General features: G+C 36.8%; 1 protein-coding gene across 5 annotated transcripts in view; it reads left to right on the forward strand.

Moving 5' to 3' along the window:
* Positions 1–19,828, forward strand: part of Ube2d3 (ubiquitin conjugating enzyme E2 D3) — a 30,755-nt gene that overhangs the window by 2,720 nt on the left and 8,207 nt on the right. For all 5 annotated transcript variants that reach the window (XM_042701624.1, XM_042701627.1, XM_042701626.1 and 2 more), the window contains exons 3-6: positions 13,257–13,320; positions 13,427–13,458; positions 18,970–19,047; positions 19,723–19,828. In XM_042701624.1, the coding sequence (XP_042557558.1) occupies positions 13,257–13,320; positions 13,427–13,458; positions 18,970–19,047; positions 19,723–19,828 (280 nt within the window). The remainder of the gene's footprint in view (positions 1–13,256; positions 13,321–13,426; positions 13,459–18,969; positions 19,048–19,722) is intronic.

Raw genomic sequence — 19,828 nt, forward strand, 5'->3', positions numbered from 1 at the left:
AGAGAAGGTTGTAAATTAGAAACGGGCTTAATAGGATACTTTTGGAAGTGAGTTCTGCAGAAGGATAGACCTGATGCTTAGTAAATTCAGTTGTTAAATGTGACTTAAACTTTAACTGGCCAAACTAGTGTTTGATGAAAGATGAAGACTTAAGTCTTTATTTTTAGGACGTGTGTATTGGCGATGTGATTTAGAAAGAATACTGATTCAAGTCTTTAATTTGGATATAGCAAAGCATAGGCAGAAGAACAGAATTTGAAACTTAAAAGGTATTTGGTTTTAAATACTCTGACCATGGGCATCATTGTATTTCCTAGCATACTTAGTACAGAGTACATTCAGTATAAATCCAAACCCTTTTTCTATGGAAATTATTTCTGGCCATTATGATATTAAATAATCTCAGATCCTTAGCTTTTTATGTGTGTAGACAAGAACACTATAGGAAGGTCTCATTGATTTCTTTTTCTTTTACAGGTGATACTCAGCCGCAGTGACATCACTTTAATGATTTAAAAGCTCTAGAGAGGCAATAATGGCTAAAGGGTGTGAACATAGGAGCAGAAAATGCTTCAGTTAGAATTTTCTAAGCAAGTTTATCAGCTTAAGATACTTGTTATATAAGAACAATACAGTTGTGAACCTAAATATCTTAGCCACTATTCTAAATATTTGGATGATAGCAATGAAAACACTTCCTGTATGTTCCAAGATTTTTTTTTTTTTTGAAAAATTGAGGGATGTGTAGCTCGGAACAGGCTCCTAGTAATGACATTTTAAATCATTGTTAAATATTTTAGTGTAATACTTAAAATGTTTCTTACCAAAGAACTTTGACTTGTAGTAGGGTAGTCACGATTGAAACTAGATTTTTTTTTTTGTTAACTTTCCTCTTAAAATGAGTTGGTGGTGTGTGATTTTTTTTTTTTTGTGTGTTACTAAATTATCTGATGCCTCAAGGAAACAATGTCTATATTCTTCACTAGTAGTTTGCTGGAATAATTTTAACCCTTAATAGTTTATATGCTCAAGAGGTTGAATTTTTCTTTTTTAATCTTTTTCCACTGTTCATTGCTTTTTTTTTTTTTTATAAGAAGACCACACTTTATTTTTATTTTTTTATTTTTTTTTTATTTTTTATTTTTGCTTATGTGGTGCTGAGGAATCGAACCCAGGGCCTCTGGCATGCAAGGCAAGCGCTCTACCACTGAGCCAACTTCCCAGCCCCTGTTCACTGCTTTTTATACCAATCAACCTTGCTTACTTGTCTTTTGTTGTATTGTGGGGGCAGTCTGGAGATTTGAATGGGGCTGTTTAAAAAAAAAAAAAGAGCTGTGGGCCATCCTGAAGGTAATCTTGGCTACTCAGGAGGCTGAGATCTGAGCAGTTTGAAGCCAGCCCAGGCTGGAAAGTCTATGAAACTCTTTTATCTTCAGAAAGCCAGGAATGGACCTGTGGTACAAGTGGTAGAGCACTAGCCTTGAGCAAAAAAAAAAAAAAAAAGATATTACCCAGGACCTGAGTTCAAGCTCCCAGACTGACTCTTCCCCCACCCCCAAATTAAAAAGGTCAAATTCCAAATTAGTGTTTGGATAGGTATAGACAAGATTAGCACTTCATTAAACAATGTGAATATATTTTACCTGTGTTTTGGGTGACTTTTGAAGAAAACTCTTATTGTATAAGTTCTTAACAGGAACCAGGTCTTAAAAAAAAAGTAGCTGATGGTTTTGTTTGCAGTGCTCTAGAACTATTTGAAACAATAACTTGGTTTAATCATTTTAACCTTAAAACAGTAGGTATTTCCATCTTGAAACCAGAAAAAGAAAACTAAGGCACAGAACGTTTAAAGGAAAAAAAAAAAAACTTGCATGTTGTAGCCGTTGGAATTAGAACCCAGACCATCTGACTCCAGAATCTGTTCTCTTAATACTATATTTTCATGTGACTAGGTTTTTGTCATAGACCATAGTTAAGCCTTTGTCTTGTGTTACCAAACACTATCTAAGGCATTTTGTTCATGGAGACACTTCATATTTAAGCAAGTGGGGCTTGGTTTTATTTTTAGGTTTTAGTTATTTTGTGAGTTAAAAACATGTTTGGATAGTCTCCTTTAAGGGTTAGAAACTCCCTGGTGCTAGTTAAGTGGTAGAAAAGAGGGTATCTTAAAGTGAACAAAACAAACTTATACTAGCTCTCAATGAGCCTGTAAACTGATAAGTCTTACGTGTAGGTTTTGTTTTGTTTTTGTGACTTTGATTATAGCTAATTTATTTTGTATGCTACTTGGGTGGCAGAGATGCTGATCATAAAATGAGCTCAATATTTAATGCAGGTTGACTAACACTTTTTTCACTGTGTTCATCTGCTGTGTTAATTCTGGTTTTTGTAACTCAGATAGGAAGTTCATTGTTCTTTCTAACACTAGGAAAAACTACTTCTGAAACTAGATTGTACTTCCAAGCTTTCTCCATTAATTCCTAGGTTCAGGTGTATATTATCCAGGATAAGTCAGTTCTTGAAGATTCTCCAAAGATGTTCTGTTATAATGATTCCTTACTATTAAGAACACAGGATCCTGATATTAGTGGCTACACCTATAAATCCTAGCTACTCAGGAGGCTGAGGTCTGACAATCTTGGTTTGAAGTCAACACAGGCAGAAAAGTCCATGAGAATTTACCTCCAACCTCTAATTAACAAAAAGCTGGAAATGGAGGTCTGGCTCATGTGGTAGAGTGCCAACCTCAAAGATAGCCAAGAGATGGCGACCCTCTTGTTCAAGCTCCCAGTACCAACACACCAAAAAAAGAAACTGTGATCCTAGCACTAAGACAGATGTTTTAGAATAGTTTCTCACATCATAGGTTGGCTTTTGTACTTGGTTTTTAAAATCGTGTTCAGATGGGATCTGGACCTAGTAATTTGTTTTTGGAAACAGGACTTTTAAATGTTAACTAGGTGATTTTGATGGCTCTGGTTAAGATGTTTTGTTTTGTGGATATTTGTTTAATCAATACTTGGATTATAAATTCAGTGTTGTATTCATTCCCAAGAGATTTTTTTTAATGACTCATTACCCATAAGAATATGCTGTCTGTGGAGAAAACAAGCATGAATGATGTTTGTCATTTTGTATAACTTAGTATTGGAGAATGTAAGTCTTGGAAATAATTAGAGGGAATTAAAAGTACCAACATTCATACTCTGGGCTTGGGCGCTGTCCCTGCGCTCTTCAGCTCAAGGCGAGCGCTCTACCGCTTGAGCCACAGCGCCGCTTCTGGTTTCACGGCTTTCCTGCCCCGGCTGGCTTTGAACTGCAATCCTCAGATCTCAGCCTCCTGAGTAGCTAGGATTACAGGCATGAGCCACCGGCGCCCAGCCTCATTACTAAAGCTTTGTATAAATAACTTCTGCATTTTCATGTTTGTATTTTGATGCTGAATGGGGTTTGAACTCATGACCTAGGTGCTGTACCCTTGTTTGCTCAAGGCTGGCATTCTACCACTAGAGCCTGACTTTTTTTAACTATGGATTATCTTTTTTTTAAATAAGTTTTTTATTGTGAAAATAACTGAACAGAGGGTTTACAATTACGTGAGCAAGGTAATGAGTACATTTCTTATCAAGCATTGTAGCTTCCTCCTCTGGTTTTCCCCTTCCATGCCTTCCACCTCCACAATTGCACTCATTATGTTTTATCTGTGCTCATCCTGAAGCTTGAACTCAGGACCTAAGTACTGTCTCTATTCTCAGTATCCTGAAGTAGCTAGGCGTGAGCTACTGGCACCTGCCTTTGGAGTACTTTATACATGGTTTAAAAAGATTTTTCTCTCTCAAATATTAGATTTTTTAAAAACTAAAGTGTCAATTTTTGCTTCTCGTGTTCATGAAATACTTTATTTTATTTGCATTCCTGATTCATAGCTAAACCTAAATGTGACTTTATGTCTTGCTTTTGGCCATTCTAGATAATTTCTTCCCCAAATCAGCTTTAATTTTGTTTAATTTTGTTTTGTGTATGAGTGTTTCCTGTTGGCTCTGGTTAGTACTCAAGAGTTGAAGTAATATTCCTGCCTTACTGGGACACTACCATACCCAGATTGAATATCAATCTTTTAAGTGACTTAACCCTCAAGGGTGATCTAAAGAAAGAAAATTACAGTATTATTCATTCAAGCCATGCTTAGTTCCTTGCTAATGAACAAACATACTTGTCTCACCTATAATTAGAACTAAACAGGAAGTTAATGCTTTGTCAATGATGTAATAAGACACAGGTTACAGAACCTAATTGTTAATCCTTAAAAGAAATCCTTCAGGATTTCTCAAGATATTAAGTTCATCTTGATCTTCTTGTAATCTACAATTCTGTGAAATGGATCAACTTTTTGCCAAGTATCTTTCTGAAATAACTTGTAAGAAATTTGTTTGCTTCAACGATATTTTATCTACATGACATTAAAGTTTACTAAAAGACAAAATTATGTTAACCATGATCTTTGTATGAATAATTACAGCAGTTGTTATCTGCTTAATAGATAGCTGACTATGATTCTTTAAATGTTTTAAAAGCACTTAACTCCTTACCTCTTCCCATGACATGCCGACATCTACCCCAGAAGTGTTACTCAGAATAGGTTTAAGGCAAAGGCTGCCTTTGTAGTACTGGTTCAGTTTAAAATCTTAAGTCAGATTTAGTGATGGAACAAATGGACTCTTAAAAAAATTAGTTTCCATGGGGCTGGGAAGGTGGCTCAGTGGTAGAGAGTGCTTGCCTTCCATGCCTGAAGCCCTGGGTTCGATTCCTCAGCACCACATAAGAAAAAAGCCAGAAGTGGCACTGTGGCTCAAGTGGTAGAGAACTAGCCTTGAGCTGAAGAGCTGAGGGACAGTGCCCAGGCCCAGAGTTCAGGCCCCACGACCGGACCACCCCCCCCCCACCCCCCCCCCCCAAAAAAATAGTTTCCAGAAATGGCCAAATGCTGATAGGAAATCTTAAATTTTGTAATTTCAGAGAGTACAATATAGATGGCAGAAATAAGGATAACATTATTTTTTAATATGGTAGTAATTACTTTGTTTAGTGGTATAATCATGAACAAAACCTTTGAAGGTTAAATTTTGACAAGCTTTTGTAGGTAATGATGGAATTTGCTAAACTTAAGTAGGTTGTAGGGTTAAGAGTTTAGTAATAGTATAGATAATAGTACTTGGTACTGATAGGTGCTCCTGCTTTTATGTGTGTATATGGGCACACACAAATATACGTACACATGCCACTGGTGGGGCTTGAACTTTTTCCACTGAACGAGCACTCAACCACTTGAACCATATCTCTACTCCTGGCTTTGATATTGGAAGAAGTAAGAATCCTCATGGGTATTTGTGCCTCCACTGGCTTCAGGTACCAGTCTAATGAGTAGCTGGGATTACAGGTGTTAACCATAGTCCCTTGGCTTGCTTTTTTTTTTTTTTTATGGTGTTGAGCCAGTACACAAGTAGTGTTTGTTACTTGAAAGGGAGTTCTTAGAATTTCAGGAATTCTTTTTTTTTTTTTTTTGCTTGTGATATATTTTTTTTATTGTGGAATTTCGGGAATTCTTAAATCTACCTAAAGACTCATTTTAACATGGCTGCTTTATTGTTCATAAATCTTGTATTTCTAAGTTCTTTGAAGGAATGGATCATCTCTCAGACCTTTCCCAGGTATCATCATTTGCAAGTACTGTTCTTGTAGATTACATTTGGTCACTTCACTGTTAGCACTACTCATCCCTTGAGTGAGAGTTAGAATATTGGGAGGAATGTGTTTCAACTTCTGTATAACTTAACAGTTGGCTGAAATGTCAGCCATTTTGTGGTTTTCTAATCTGTCAAAGGTTCTGTATCTCAGTGATTGAGGCAAAGGTCCTGAAAAACATGTTTTCAGGACAAAAAAAAAATGGCTTAATTTATTACTGTTTTAATCTTTTACTCCCAAATGAAAATACTCAAGGTTTAAGTTGTATGTATTGGTTGTGGTTCTCTGTTAGAGGGTTTTAATTCATAAACTTAAAACCAGAGGTAGTTTTGGTATACGAGATCTGTTGTGTTTTTAACCTAATAAGCTACATAGGAGAGCTCTGAGGATCTCATTTACTTAGGAGTAAGAAGAGGAAAAGTGGTGGTCTTGATTTCTTGTAGATTTTTTTTTTTATTTTTTAATAAGTTTTTATTGTAAAAATACCATACAGAGGGGTTACAATTACATGAGCAAAGTAATAAGTACATTTCTTATCAAGCATTTCTTGTAGATATTTTTTATGTATTTTTTTGCCAGTCCTGGGGCTTGAACTCTGGACCTGGCTGCTGTCCTGGACTCCTTTTGCTTAAGGCTGGTACTCTACCATGTTGAGCCACAGCACCACTTATGGTTTTCTGGACTTCCCTGCTCAGGCTGGCTTTAAACTGTGATTAATAGATCTCAGCTTCCTGAGTAGGATTACCGGCATGAGTCACCTGCACCCAGCGATCTTTATTTTTAAAGGGAAAAATTTATCTGATGGAAGGACTAGATTTTCATATAGAAATTGTACGAAAAGTTCAAGAGAAGCATTTAGACATCTGAAAAGGAGAATAATTCTTAAAGAGAACAGTAAGAGGGAAAAAGGAAAGTTTTTATAGACCATATCATTTATTGGCATATCTAAGTCATATGTCATTTTTAGTATCCCAACTCCTCTTGCCATCAACTCTCTTCACTATCCATGGTCTTCATTGGCCAAGAAACTCGAATAATTCTGTTCCCCTTGGAAGGTAAGGTAATCAGAAATACCATGTCCTTTTCTATGTCCTTTCCACTGTTTCCTAGAAGGAAGCCATGAGCAGTTTCAAATAATTTTATAAATTGTGGGCAATACTGTTTCTGGAAATCTCAACCTATAAATAGTTTTTGTTTGTAATGGAACAGATCATTGTTTTTTCAGCTAGATTTTTTTTGTTTAGTTTTACTTCATTTTCTTTTGTGCCAGTAGTGGGACTTGAACTTGAAGCCTGGTACTCCTCTTCATTGTTTTCACTAGAGGCTGGTTCTCTACCATGTGAGCCAATAGCTCCACTTCCAGCTTTTTAGTGGTTAATAGAAGATAAGAGTCTCAAGGACTTTGCCAAGGCGGCTTAAAACTCATATCTTAACCTCTAGAGTAGCTAGGATTACAGGCACTAGCTACCTCCAGCACCAGGTCTTTGTGCTTTGTTTTTGAGACAAGGTCTCACTATTGTCTTGGCTGGACTCAGCTCTTGTCCTGCTTCTTCACCCTAAGTGTTGAGACTACGTAGTATTTACCACCACAACTGCCTCTCTCATTTTTCTGAAAATATAAAAATGTTAAATTTGTTAAAGTACCAATTACAGCCCAGCACCAGTGGCTCATACCTTTACCCCTAGCTACTCAGGAGGCTAAGACCCTGAGGATTATGGTTCAAGGCAAGCCCAGAAAGGAAAGTCACCCTATTTAGTTAACTACCAAAAAGCTGGAAATGGAGTTGTGGCTCAAGTGATAGAGGGTTAGCCTTGATCAAAAAAAGCTCAAGGAGTAGCTTCTATGCTGGTGGCTCATGCCTGTAATCCTAACTACTTAGGAGGCTGAGATCTGGGGATCGCTGGTCAAAGCGAGCCCCAGCAGGAAAGTCCATGAGACTCTTTATCTCCAATAAACCACCTGAAAACGAGAAGTGGCGCTGTGGCTCAAGTGGTAAAACGCTTGCCTTGAGTTGAAGAGTTCAGGGACAGCGCCCAGGCCTTGAGTTCAAAAATCAGGACTAGCGCCTAGAGGGGGGGAAAAAGTTACTTCCTATTGTCTTAGTCGCCAACATAACATTCAAGGCTCTTGAAAGATGAAATCCTAATTATCCATTCTAGTTTTCCCTTTACCTGTATTTTATATGTAGTACACTAATCTTTACTTCAGATGTTTATAACCTATGTTCTTTTCACATCTCCTGTGTTCATTTGATGCTTCTTTCTTTTTCCCCTCTTGAATAAATACTTGCTTATTTTATCTCCAGAAAGGCCACCTCAGATTTTTAAAGCGAAGCAAAGTTGGTGGCTAGTAATTTTTCAGGATTACCATGCTTTTTTAATTAGTCGTGGGACCTGAACTTGGGCCTGGGCCCTGCCCCTCAGCTCTTCAGCTTAAGGCTAGCTCTCTACCACTTGAGCCACAGTGCCACTTTCAGCTTTTTCTGCTTATGTGGTGCTGAGGAATTGAACCCAGGGCCTCATGCATGTGAGGCAAACACTCTACCACTGAGCCACCTTCCCAGACCCTTACCATGCTTTTCAATACCTTTTATTTTAAAGTCATTTTATTGTATGCATGACTTCTTGTTCTCCCTAATGTAATTTTGAGATTTTACTTTGTATTACAAGGATTCCAGCAAGACTCAAGAATTACATTGTTTTAATGGTATCGAATCTACATTTTTTTTTCCCTGGTTCTGGGGCTTGAACTTTCTCAGAGCTCTTTCCCTTGTTCAGCTTTTTTACTTAATGATGGATAGAACTCTACTCCTTGAGCCACACCTCTTCTGGCTTTTTTTGGAGGTTAATGCTCAGATCTCAGCACCCTGAGTAACTAGAATTAAGGGTACGAGCTACCAGCATTGGCCTCAAGTCTATGTGCTTGACCAAGAGTGCTAGGTATCACTTTTCCTGCCTTATTTATGTGTGACATGGTACAATTCTGATTGAATTTTAGGGGTTAAACTGAAAGTGAACCAGGATAGCGATCAAAAGGAGTGGTTTGGAGCTATGAGGTTCCAGTCCCTATAATGTCAAAGATTGGCATTGCATATTCATGTGCTAAGTTAGCTCAGTTACTTTCTGCTTGGTGTGGCCTCACTTTGGCTTCAGCCGTACAATTTTAGGGCACATTGCTTGCCAACAACTCTGGTTAAAACATCCAAATGGCTTCTGAAAATAATATCCTCCTGCTTTGATTTAGACACTTTGCATAATTGTGGATGGTAGCCTAATAACGTCTTTTCTAGCTTAGGTTACTCTACCTACACTTTACTCACTAAAGCCTAGGAAACAATTCTGTGGCTGGAATAATTGGTTAATGATGTCTGACAATCACTAGAATTTCAGCCACAAAGTTGGAGTGAGTAAAGTAGCTCCATATATTAAATGGTTTACTTTTTTAAACTGCTCCAAAGAACATCTACAGTGATTCTCTTATTTTTTTTCCTAGCTGTCTTTCCATTTGCTCATACTCTGGACATAATAAGTAATAGCATAATAGTTTCTGAAAAGTGCTGATACACAATTTGGTTATAATTATGAGGAACTATTAAAAGGCAGAAAAGAGCCTGCCAGGTGCCAATGGCTTACACCTGTAATCCTAGCTACTCAGGAGGCTGAGATCTGAGGATCAAGGTTCAGAGCCAGCCCAGGCAGGAAAGGCCTTGATACTCTTATCTCCAATAAACCACCAGGAAACCGGAAGTAGTGCTGTGGCTCAAGTGGTTGAGCGTTAGCCTTGAGCTGAAGAACAGTGTTCAGGCCAGAGTTCAAGCCCCATGACAGGCCAAAGGGGGGTGGGGGGCAGGAAAGATGCTAGAAGCATTGGCTTATGCCTGTTAATAACAGCTTCTCTGCAGAGATGGGGGAGGATTGCCATGGTTTGAGTGTAGGCTAGATGAAAGCCCTTCAAAGACCTTCATCTCAACGTACAAACCAATAACAGTGATAACTCTAGTCTCAGGTATAGGTAGAAGGTGGCTATCTGGGTGGCTAACCTGGGCTAAATGCATGGGACACCTAGCTACAACTAAAGCAAAACAGTTGAAGTATGATTTGTAGAGTGCTAGCCTAAGTTTAAGGTCCAGTACTACTTAGAAATAGCAAGAAAAAAGTAGAATTTAACATTTTTAATCTTCAGTTTTTACTTAATGAGAATTTGGAAAATGAGACTCATAGAAATTATTTTAAGAGGGGCTGGGAAGGTGGCTCAGTGGTAGAGCGCTTGCCTTGCATGCATGAGGCCCTGGATTTGATTCCTCAGCACCACATAAGCAAAAAGAAAAAAGCGGGAAGTGGCACTGTGGCTCAAGTGGTAGAGCGCTAGCCTTGAGCTGAAGAGCTGAGGGACAGCGCCCAGGCCCAGAGTTCAGGCCCCCCGACTGGACCCAAAAAAAGAAGAAAAAAAATTATTTTAAGAGTAACAAGAGCCTAGCCGGGCGCTGGTGGCTCACGCCTGTAATCCTAGCTACTCAGGAGGCTGAGATCTGAGGATCGCGGTTCAAAGCCAGCCCGGGCAGGAGAGACGGTGAGACTCCTATCTCCAATAAACCACCAGAAAACCGGAAGTGGCGCTGTAGCTCAAGTGGTAAGAGCGCTCGCCTTGAGCTGAAGAGCTGAGGGACAGCGCCCAGGCCCAGAGTTCAAGCCCCACGACCGACAAAAAAAAAAAAAAGAGTAAAAAGAGCCTGAAATAAATAGGACTGGGAATCTGAAATTGTTAACTATCTGAAATTATGCCCTTAATGCTAATGCTAGCATTAAAGGCTTATGTTGCTATTTGACATCAGTATGGGGAAAAATACGTTTCTTCTATCCAAAATGACTTTTTTTCCTGACCTTTAGCATCTTAAATTTTGATTACATTTAAAATAGTCTTAAATGTTAAGTAATTTGGGGTAGGTGTTAAGAAGGAAACTGAATTGTGTTCTCGGAAGCTTTTTAAAACACTCCTTTTGGTAATGCTTAAATACTAGATTTTTAGATCTCTAAGCATAAAAGTTTTTTTTCCTCACAAATTAATTACATGCTTTACCTATGAAGTCTTGTCTTCGATATGGGTGGTCTTCAATGGACTATTATTAATTTCTAGTAAGTTTTGTGCCAGGCTAGTGTGCCTCCATTAAGTCAATCATATTCTCAAGACTTAAATACAGCTAAGTGCTGGTGGCTTGCTTCTAGCTGCTCAGAAGGCTGAGATCTGAGAAATGTGCTTTGAGGCCTGTCTGTGAAGACAGACAAAACTAAAATCATCACAAAGCCGGAAGTGGCTTGAGCAATAGAATGCCAAATTAGTATTTTGTTTTAAAAAAGAAAAAAAAAAGCAGGGGCTGGGAATGTGGCTTGGTGGTAGAGTGCTTGCCTAACATACATGAAGCCCTGGGTTCGATTCCTCAGTACCACGTAAACTGAAAAGGCCAGAAGTGGCATGTGTCTCAAGTGGTAGAGCAGTAGCCTTGAGCACAGAGAGGCTCAGGGACAGTGTCCAGGCCCTAGACCAACCAGCAACAATTACAAAAAACAGCCAGTGAGTTGAAAAGGTTTAGCTTGAGTACGAGTCATCCTTGATATTTTATGGGAAAAGAGGATTGTTGTTGTTTTGTGACAGTCCTAGAGCGGAGAAAAGTCTTCTATCCGGTCTGGTTATGAACTGCAATCCTCAGATCTCAGTCTGCTGAGTAGCTAGGATTATAGGTGTGAGCCACTGCTGCTCCAGAAAGCTGTTGCATACTTTTAACTTCAGTAGTGTATGATTTTGATATGGGATTTGATATAGTTAAAACATTGTTTAACATGAAGGCTAGAATTTTTCTTATTCATATATATCAAATCATAGATTTCAGAAAATCACACTGGATATGAAAATGTCTTCATGATATTCAGTGGTATAAAGAAACACACACCTGACTTTTAGAACATTAAGAGTAATAGGGTTTATATGTATATATTCTAGATAGAATGTATTCTTTTGTAATGGCCATAATGGCATGCTGATATATATTTCCTAGCACTAGGAAATTCTGCATTCATAAGATTGTTCTGGAATTTAAGAATTCTCTGCATACTTCTAGGATGTTTTCTATATCTTTGACTCGTTACATTGGACTTTTCGATGAGAAGGAAAGATCAGAAGTTTATTTTCATGTGCTTAAATTTCTGTCCTTAGCAATAATTAAATTAATAGTAAGTTTGAATGAAATGAAAGGTAATATGTTTGGGTTTGAAGTGTTTGATACTGATAAAACTGGTTGATTATTGCTGTGAGGCAGGATTATTCTTCATCCTGTCTTTTTAAATTAGGCATTTAGGGTTGGGAATGTGGCTAAGTGGTAGAGTGCTTTTTCTAGCATACATGAAGCACGGGGTTCAATTCCTCAGTACCACATAAACAAAAAAGGCCAAAAGTGGCTCTGTGGTGCAAGTGGTAGAATGCTAGCCTTGAGCAAAAGCATCTCAGGACAGTGGCCAGGCCCTGAGTTCAAGTCCCAAGATTGCCCTCCCCCCTCCCCCAATGGTATTTAGCAGGTCATGACACTTGCCTGTAATCCCAACTACACTCGGGAGGCTGAGGCAGGAGGACTGAAAATTCAAGACCAATTTAGGCAAGATAGGCATACCATCCAAACAAATTTCTTTGGAAGTGATTTGTGTTCTGCATACTTCCTTCTCCTAGTACTTGATGTTTTGTGTATGATGGCAGTCAGACCTATTGGTCTGTTTCTGTTGTTCCCAGTCATTACCCTTGATTTTTTTTTTTTTCCACGTTGAGACCCAAAACAAATTGTGGGTGTAACTTTTACTTACTTAGACTAAAACAATTTTTTAAAATATTTTTATTGTAAAAATAGTGCACTGAGGGGTGAAACAAACTTTTGAGTTGAAAATGTACAGAGCAGTATGTAGTGGTTGGTTTAACTTTAATATTTTGATAATATAATTGAATTGTTGGTAACATGGAGCTACATTATTTTAAATTATTTAGGAAACTGAGTAAGAATAAAACTTCTCTGTGCATGTGCCGGTACTGGTGCTTGATATCAGGACCTTGTGTTCTTTTTTTTGTTTTTTGTTTTGTTTTTACTTGTGGCAGGCAGCGCTACCACAAAGCCATAGAAGGGTTAAATTACATGTATTGGGAATAAGTTGCATGATTTGCTAAGAGCAGACATCTTTCTATAGATGTAGACTCTTTCCAAGCTCAGATTTTAATAATAAAAAAAAAGAAAGGTTGCTGGTCCTGGGCACTAGTAATAAACTTTTCTGAATCCTAACCAAGGGGATTTTCTCAGGTATGGGTCAGTTAAATATGCTTAGACCATATTTTAACAACAAGACAGAAGAATTGTATAGCCTGTATTAAGTGTAAATTGTGATTGGTGTGTTCTTTTAAAAATAGAATAAAAGTAGCTAGAAGAGTTGGCTTTGTTCTTTGACATTGAGTATATCATGAATCATTTTCTGTCTTGATGTAGGAACTTAGTGATTTGGCCCGTGATCCTCCAGCACAGTGCTCTGCAGGTCCAGTTGGGGATGACAGTAAGTAACTTTTCTGAATTGATTTTTATGAGAATTTCATAAAATTTGCATTTTGAGATGCTAAGAAGAATGTTTTTAAGAAGAGTTTTTCCTCTTCTTTTTCTAGTGTTTCACTGGCAAGCCACAATTATGGGACCTGTAAGTATCAAGATTATTTTTTTACATTTTGTTTTTTAAAATCCAGCATTGATCTGATCCTGTATTTTTATCTGTAAGTTTATTTTACTGTGTAGAAAACTTTTAAGATGTGCCATAGTTGTACTGCTTTGAAAGAAAACAGTATTTTATATTAATCAATTGTTATTGTACCTTATGTGTTTGTCCCTGTGTTCAGTTGTAGAAAATAACATCTCTGGACTTACTATCTATTTGCCTTGGTCCAGTTTTCCTTTATAGCAATGTAAAAGTCATTGAACTTTTTTTTTTTTTTTTTTTTTTGCTTATAGAGACAATATACTGGCTCTAATTCTACATAAATTGTTAGTCAAAAGACCTTACCTTATTCCAGTAACTCCCAAGAATATAGCTTAATTGTATTACTTTGATATTTAAATCTTTACAAAACTTGTTTTATACAAAATTTGAATATATTTAGGCAGAAAGTGATATTTTGAATATAGCAAAATTCCTTTCTATCCTGGGTAGATAAGAAACTATATGCTGGATAATTGAATATTCAGAATTATGGATACCATCTAAGAATTTCAGAGAATTAGAGCGCACTAAAACATCCTGGGGTAAGACTATATCTTGCACAAATACTTAACTTTTTTTTGTTTTGTTTTAATTAGAAGGCATTTTAGGGTTTCTAAGCTTAAATTACATGTGTACATTACAGAAAACTTATTCTTTTATTATATTTAATGGCAGTAATGCATTAGGTAGAACATGGTCATTAAGTAGATGCTATAACGTTTCTAAAGAAGAAAATTATTTTGAAAGAGTTAGGCCTGGCATGAGTTGGGTGAACAAGTATTAAGCGGTTCCTGTTTTTAATATTTTATCAACAAATATGAGCACCTGCTATATGCCTTTATTAAGAATGTGAATGAATGTAACATATTTGTCAATTTTGAGGGAGATTAAAAATTTGGGTAGTAGATAATTAAATATTAAAGTGAGAAATATGTAATACATTAATGAAGTTTTGCATAGGAGAGATTGACATATGTGGCTGCAATGTTAAGCTAAAGATCAGATGGAAGACAAATTATGACAGAAGGCAAATACTGCTTAATAATTGAAATACCTTATGCCAGGATTATATGTATATTTTTGTTACTTCCAGCAAACTTTTGGCTGTTTACAAAAAAAATTTTTTGAATTTTATTTTGCCTTAAAAGTGCTGCTGCTTCTCTTCACTCAGCAGTTTGTGTGTGGGTGTGTATAGGCACTGGACACTGTCCCTGAGTTTTTTTGCTCAAGGCTGCTGTTCAATCACTTGTGCCTCAGCTCTATTTCTGGCTTTCTTGGTTTGGTTAATTGGAGATCAGAGTTTCTATGGGTTTTTCCTGCCTTGGCTGGCTTGCAAACTGTACTCCTCAGATCTCAGCCTCTCGAGTAGCCAGAATTACTGATGTGAGCCACTCGTGTCCAGCATCAATTACATATTCTTAACCCAACTTTAAACAACGGCTTAACCAGTTTTACTCTCATTTCAAGTTTTCCTTGATTACAGAAGGAAACAAGTGTAAACCAGAACTTTACCATTTTACTTTGGTAGCATTATTTTTAATGTACTTATTCTCAATTTAAAATGATTCATTTCCATGATGATGAAATAGTTTCAGAAAGGAGTCAATTATAAATATACCAAATGTGACTGTTCAATTGTCTTCCATATAAGTAAGCACATACATTTTTATTCCACCATTAATTAAACTACATGCATCAATAAAATAACAGCAGCTATAATAACATTACAGTCAGTACATTTGGTGGGAGATTTTGACAATAATAAGACCAATCAAATGCTTTAGGTGATGGAAAAGCCACAGAACTAAAAATTCCTTACTTTCTTAAGAGATGTAACATCTGATTTAACTTTCAATAAGAAGAACTTGAATTGTAGTGAGCTGTAGTTGGGAAATTGCCTGGATCATTAAAGTTACATATCAGATATGCTTTGGTTTAATAACTTGGCTTATTCTAAATGAAGACACTTTGGAAACACAAATACTGATAAAAATTTGAGCGTTTGGGGGGAAAATTGGTTGCTACTTGTTTTTTCAGTGTTCAGTGTTTTGAGTTTTAGAGTTTGTATTTTTGTTTCTTGTTCTATATTTGCAGTTCCCAAGATAAAACTACGCCATCAAAAGCATTAACTTCTTTACTGCTTCAGATACTTACATGCTTAACTTTTCTTTAATCAGATTGGGAAAACTACAGTAAATTCCACATAGCCTATGCTATAGTTGTAGGAAAAATGGGGCTGTATAAGGAATAATCTTAAGTGGAATTCTACAAAAGACTTCTGAAGTAAAATAATTTGCTCATAGGTAATATTTTTAAGTGTATTGTTCTTTCCTTCACAGTTAATAATACTTGAAAACATTTTCTTTCTCTTTATTCATTTAGTGGACTTTTTACAGTGTAATGGAAGAGGAAAGTACAAGTAAATATTGTCAATGAGATGTATAATGTTAACTATATAGAGAGGTATATATAAGTCTGCAGCCAGCAGACTTGATAGGAAGGCTGTAGTATCGGGAAGTATTCCAGTTTGAAAGTAGGAAAATTGAATTATTTGTATAATACTGTGTTTAGTAGCGAGCATATTGTAATGTGTTGAAGATGAAACTTAATTGGACTAGTAGAACCAAGATCATAAAGCACCCTGTGTACTTTAGAATTTTAATTTTAAAAGCTATGGAATGTCAGGTTTTAGTTACTTAGACCTACATCCATATTTCAGGCAGTGAGTAAGTGTTCTTAAAAATATGACTTCAGGGGCTGGGAAGGTGGCTTAGTGGTAGAGTGCGAGTGCTTATCTCCCATGTATGAAGCCCTGAGTTCGATTCCTCAGCACCACATACACAGAAAGTATGGAAGTGGTGCTGTGGCTCAGGCGGCAGAGTGCTAGCCCTGAGCACAAGAAGCTTAGGGACAGTGCCCAGGCCCTGAGTTCAAAGCCCCAGGACTGGCAAAAACAACAACAAAACAAAAACGAAGAACTGGCTGAGAAGGTGGCTCAGTATTAGAGTGCTTGCCTTGCATGCATAAGGCCCTGGGTTCGATTCCTCAGTGCCACATAAGCAGCAAAAGCCAGAAGTGGCACTGTGGCTCAAGTGGTAGAGTACTAGCCTTGAGCTGAAGAGCTGAGGGACGGCACCCAGGCCAAGAGTTCAGGCCCCATGACAAAAAAAAAATATGACTTCAACTGCACACCAGTGGCCACACTTGTAATTAGAGCTAATTAAAAGGCTGAGATCAAAGGATTGCAGTTTGAAGACAGCCTGGGCAGGAAAGTCCATGGCACTCTTATCTCCAAGGCTGGAAGTGTAGCCTGTGGCTCATGTGGTAGACTACCACCTTTGAGTGTAAAAAAGCTCAAGGATAACACCCTGGCCTTGAGTTCAAGCCCCAACCAAGACTTGCATTGAAGAAATAAATTAGAAGGAAAGGGCAGGAATATTCATAGTAAACCATTGGCATACATAAACAAAACATATTTTGAGTTAATAATGGCAGTGGGAATAATGAAGAAAGTTTAAGTTTGTTAGCATTTAGATTCAGAGTTAGATGAAAATGGAACAGTTTACTGGGTTGGCCTGGTAGATGTTTCATTTGTGTGATTTTTGCACACAAAAATGTGGGGATAGAATCTTCTAGGCCCATTATGGATGCTACTAAGTGCTCTCCAATGAGCTACATTCCAAGCCCTTGGATTTTCAATACAGGGTCTCACTATGTAGCTCAGGTTGACCCTGAACATGTGAGCTTGTACCTCTGTTTGCTGGGACTTAAAGGCATAAGCAATTATATCTAGCAAGGATCCTGGCTTATGGCTTTCTATTACAAAAAATGTGATTGAGGACCCATAGAGTAGGAGTTTTGATATATGTGATAAGATATCCAAATACGTTCAGTAGATATTAGAACATATGCTCAGAATAATAAAGTTCGGGACTTTGTAAAATATATAAGGGGCAGATGTTAGAAGCAGAAAGTAGGCCTGTGAGAATACTAGTATCTTAGGATGCTGTGAGGAGGAAGGAGTATAAACACTGGGGGAGGTAGCCATATTATAGAACACAGATACAACCATTTAATTAATTTATTTCAATTCTGGGTGCCTTGTTTTTTATTTCATCCACTCGGTTGCCAGATTCTGCTGTATAGTCTGTTAATTAAAACTGTAGGACTCAATTTAAATAGTAGCTCTTCGATTGACAGTTGTATATTGCTTTGAATCTGACTCTTCATTTTAAAAATGTTTTAACTCTTGATGTATCTTACGTCTATGTCTTTTATATTTATACCCTTATACCCAGATTTTATAAAATTGTGTGTGTGTGTCCCTTTTTTGTACCTTAGCATGTAGTAGTAGGGCATTACATTGAGTTCTACAGAGAGGTGGGAATTAAAGATGTCAAATTTGTTTGCTTGTGAAGATGTATAAGTCTTATTTGCTTGACAATATAGAAAAACATGATGAAGACTAATAAAATATACAACAGATATATTTAGAGGAGATGTATATTGATAACATCATAGTGTAAAGTTTTTTTTTCTTGTGCCAGTACTGGGAGTTGAACTCTCAGGGTCTAGGGGCTAACTATTAGCTTTGTTGTTGGTTTGGTTTTTTGATTTTTGTTTTTGGTTTTTTTTGGTGTTCTGCCACTTGAGCTGCAGATGCACTTCTAGCTCTTTGCTGGCTAATTCGATACAGTGTCTCAGGACTTTTCCTGCCTGTGCTGGCTTGGAACCTTAATCCTCAGATATCAGTTTCCTGAGTAGGTAGGGCTGCAGGTGTGTGCCACTGGTAGTTGGCCAATTACTGTAAATTTTAAAGCATGTTTTTAAATTAGCTCTGAAATCAGAGCTATGTTTTTTAACATAAAATCCTAGACTGTTACATAGTTTTATTACTTCTTAGGGTTATCTCTTAAGTGTTCTTGAGAAGGCTTATTGAATTTGGAATCTTGATATTTATCATGTATGCAATAGCTTATTAGTCCACCTCAGTCCCACCCTAATTATAATGTCACAGAGATGTTTGAGTTTATTAGAAAACTTGGGTGTTACCTAGGTATGTTAGTGGGTAGAATGGCCTTTTGAATTGCCAAGACATTCGTATATAATGTGCTTCTATTAAAAAATTCTGTACGTGAAAATGTAAATTTTATAGCAATACGTAAACTTGGTTTACTTTTTCAATTGTGAGAATTTGTAATGCATTTTTTGGGTGACATTTTTCAAAATTTTTTAACTTGAAAAATGGAACCATAGTAAATTAGAGTTCATTATTTTCTAGTTAGTTTTGATAGTTGGTCTATTAATATGAGCTGATTTTTCTTGAATTTAGATTCTTCATTGCAGTTAAGTAGGTGATTTTTATTCCATGCTAAAGATATGTCCATTGCTTAAAACATGGAAATATTTAGCAATGATGTTTTTAAATACTAAAGTGCATTTGTCTCTTCACAGAATGACAGCCCATATCAAGGCGGTGTATTCTTTTTGACAATTCATTTTCCTACAGACTACCCCTTCAAACCACCTAAGGCAAGTATTGTCCCTCAAAATCGTATAGTGTGGATTTATACTTGTTTCAGAAGAATATAGTATTTTTAGAAAGCAGTCTCTGTAATTGAGCCTAAAAGTAATTGAAACATGGAATTGCATGACCTATGTATAGCTGACTCCTATCCTTTAGTTAAAAGAACCTAGACATGGACTTGAACTTTGTGAATGAGGAGATAACGCCACATATTAAAGTTGGAAGACATATATCCGGTACCATATGGAAGCTCACCCCCTTCTGTATTAGTCTTAGAACATTTTGGGTTATTGGCACTATTGTAATGGTAGGTACCAGTTGTTCATTTCAGTATATATTGCATGTGGTGCTATAACTTAGACTTTACCATTTACTTTGTAATCATAATGGTAAAACTGAAGTGTGACTGGTTTATAGGTATTAAATGTGTAGTGTCAGCATAGTTTTACTTGCCTGTAATTTCACTCAAAAGTTAGAGGTAATCTGGACTACATATTAAAATTATCTTAAAACAGTTTTGATTTAGGACTGTTAACAAATTCAACTTCTGTGGATGAATAAGTGCAAAATGTATAGTGGAAACAACTAAAATACAGACCTGTGTATTCATGAAATTTTTAAAAGACTTAAGTTTTTTATTTGTACAACATAATTAAAGGTTTTTTGTAAATTTATTTTAGGTTGCATTTACAACAAGAATTTACCATCCAAATATTAACAGTAATGGCAGCATTTGTCTTGATATTCTAAGGTCACAGTGGTCTCCTGCTTTAACTATTTCTAAAG

The sequence above is a fragment of the Dipodomys spectabilis genome, unplaced genomic scaffold (genome assembly GCF_019054845.1).
Source record: "Dipodomys spectabilis isolate Male_0828 unplaced genomic scaffold, ASM1905484v1 ptg000297l, whole genome shotgun sequence".
Taxonomy (NCBI): Eukaryota; Metazoa; Chordata; class Mammalia; order Rodentia; family Heteromyidae; genus Dipodomys; species Dipodomys spectabilis.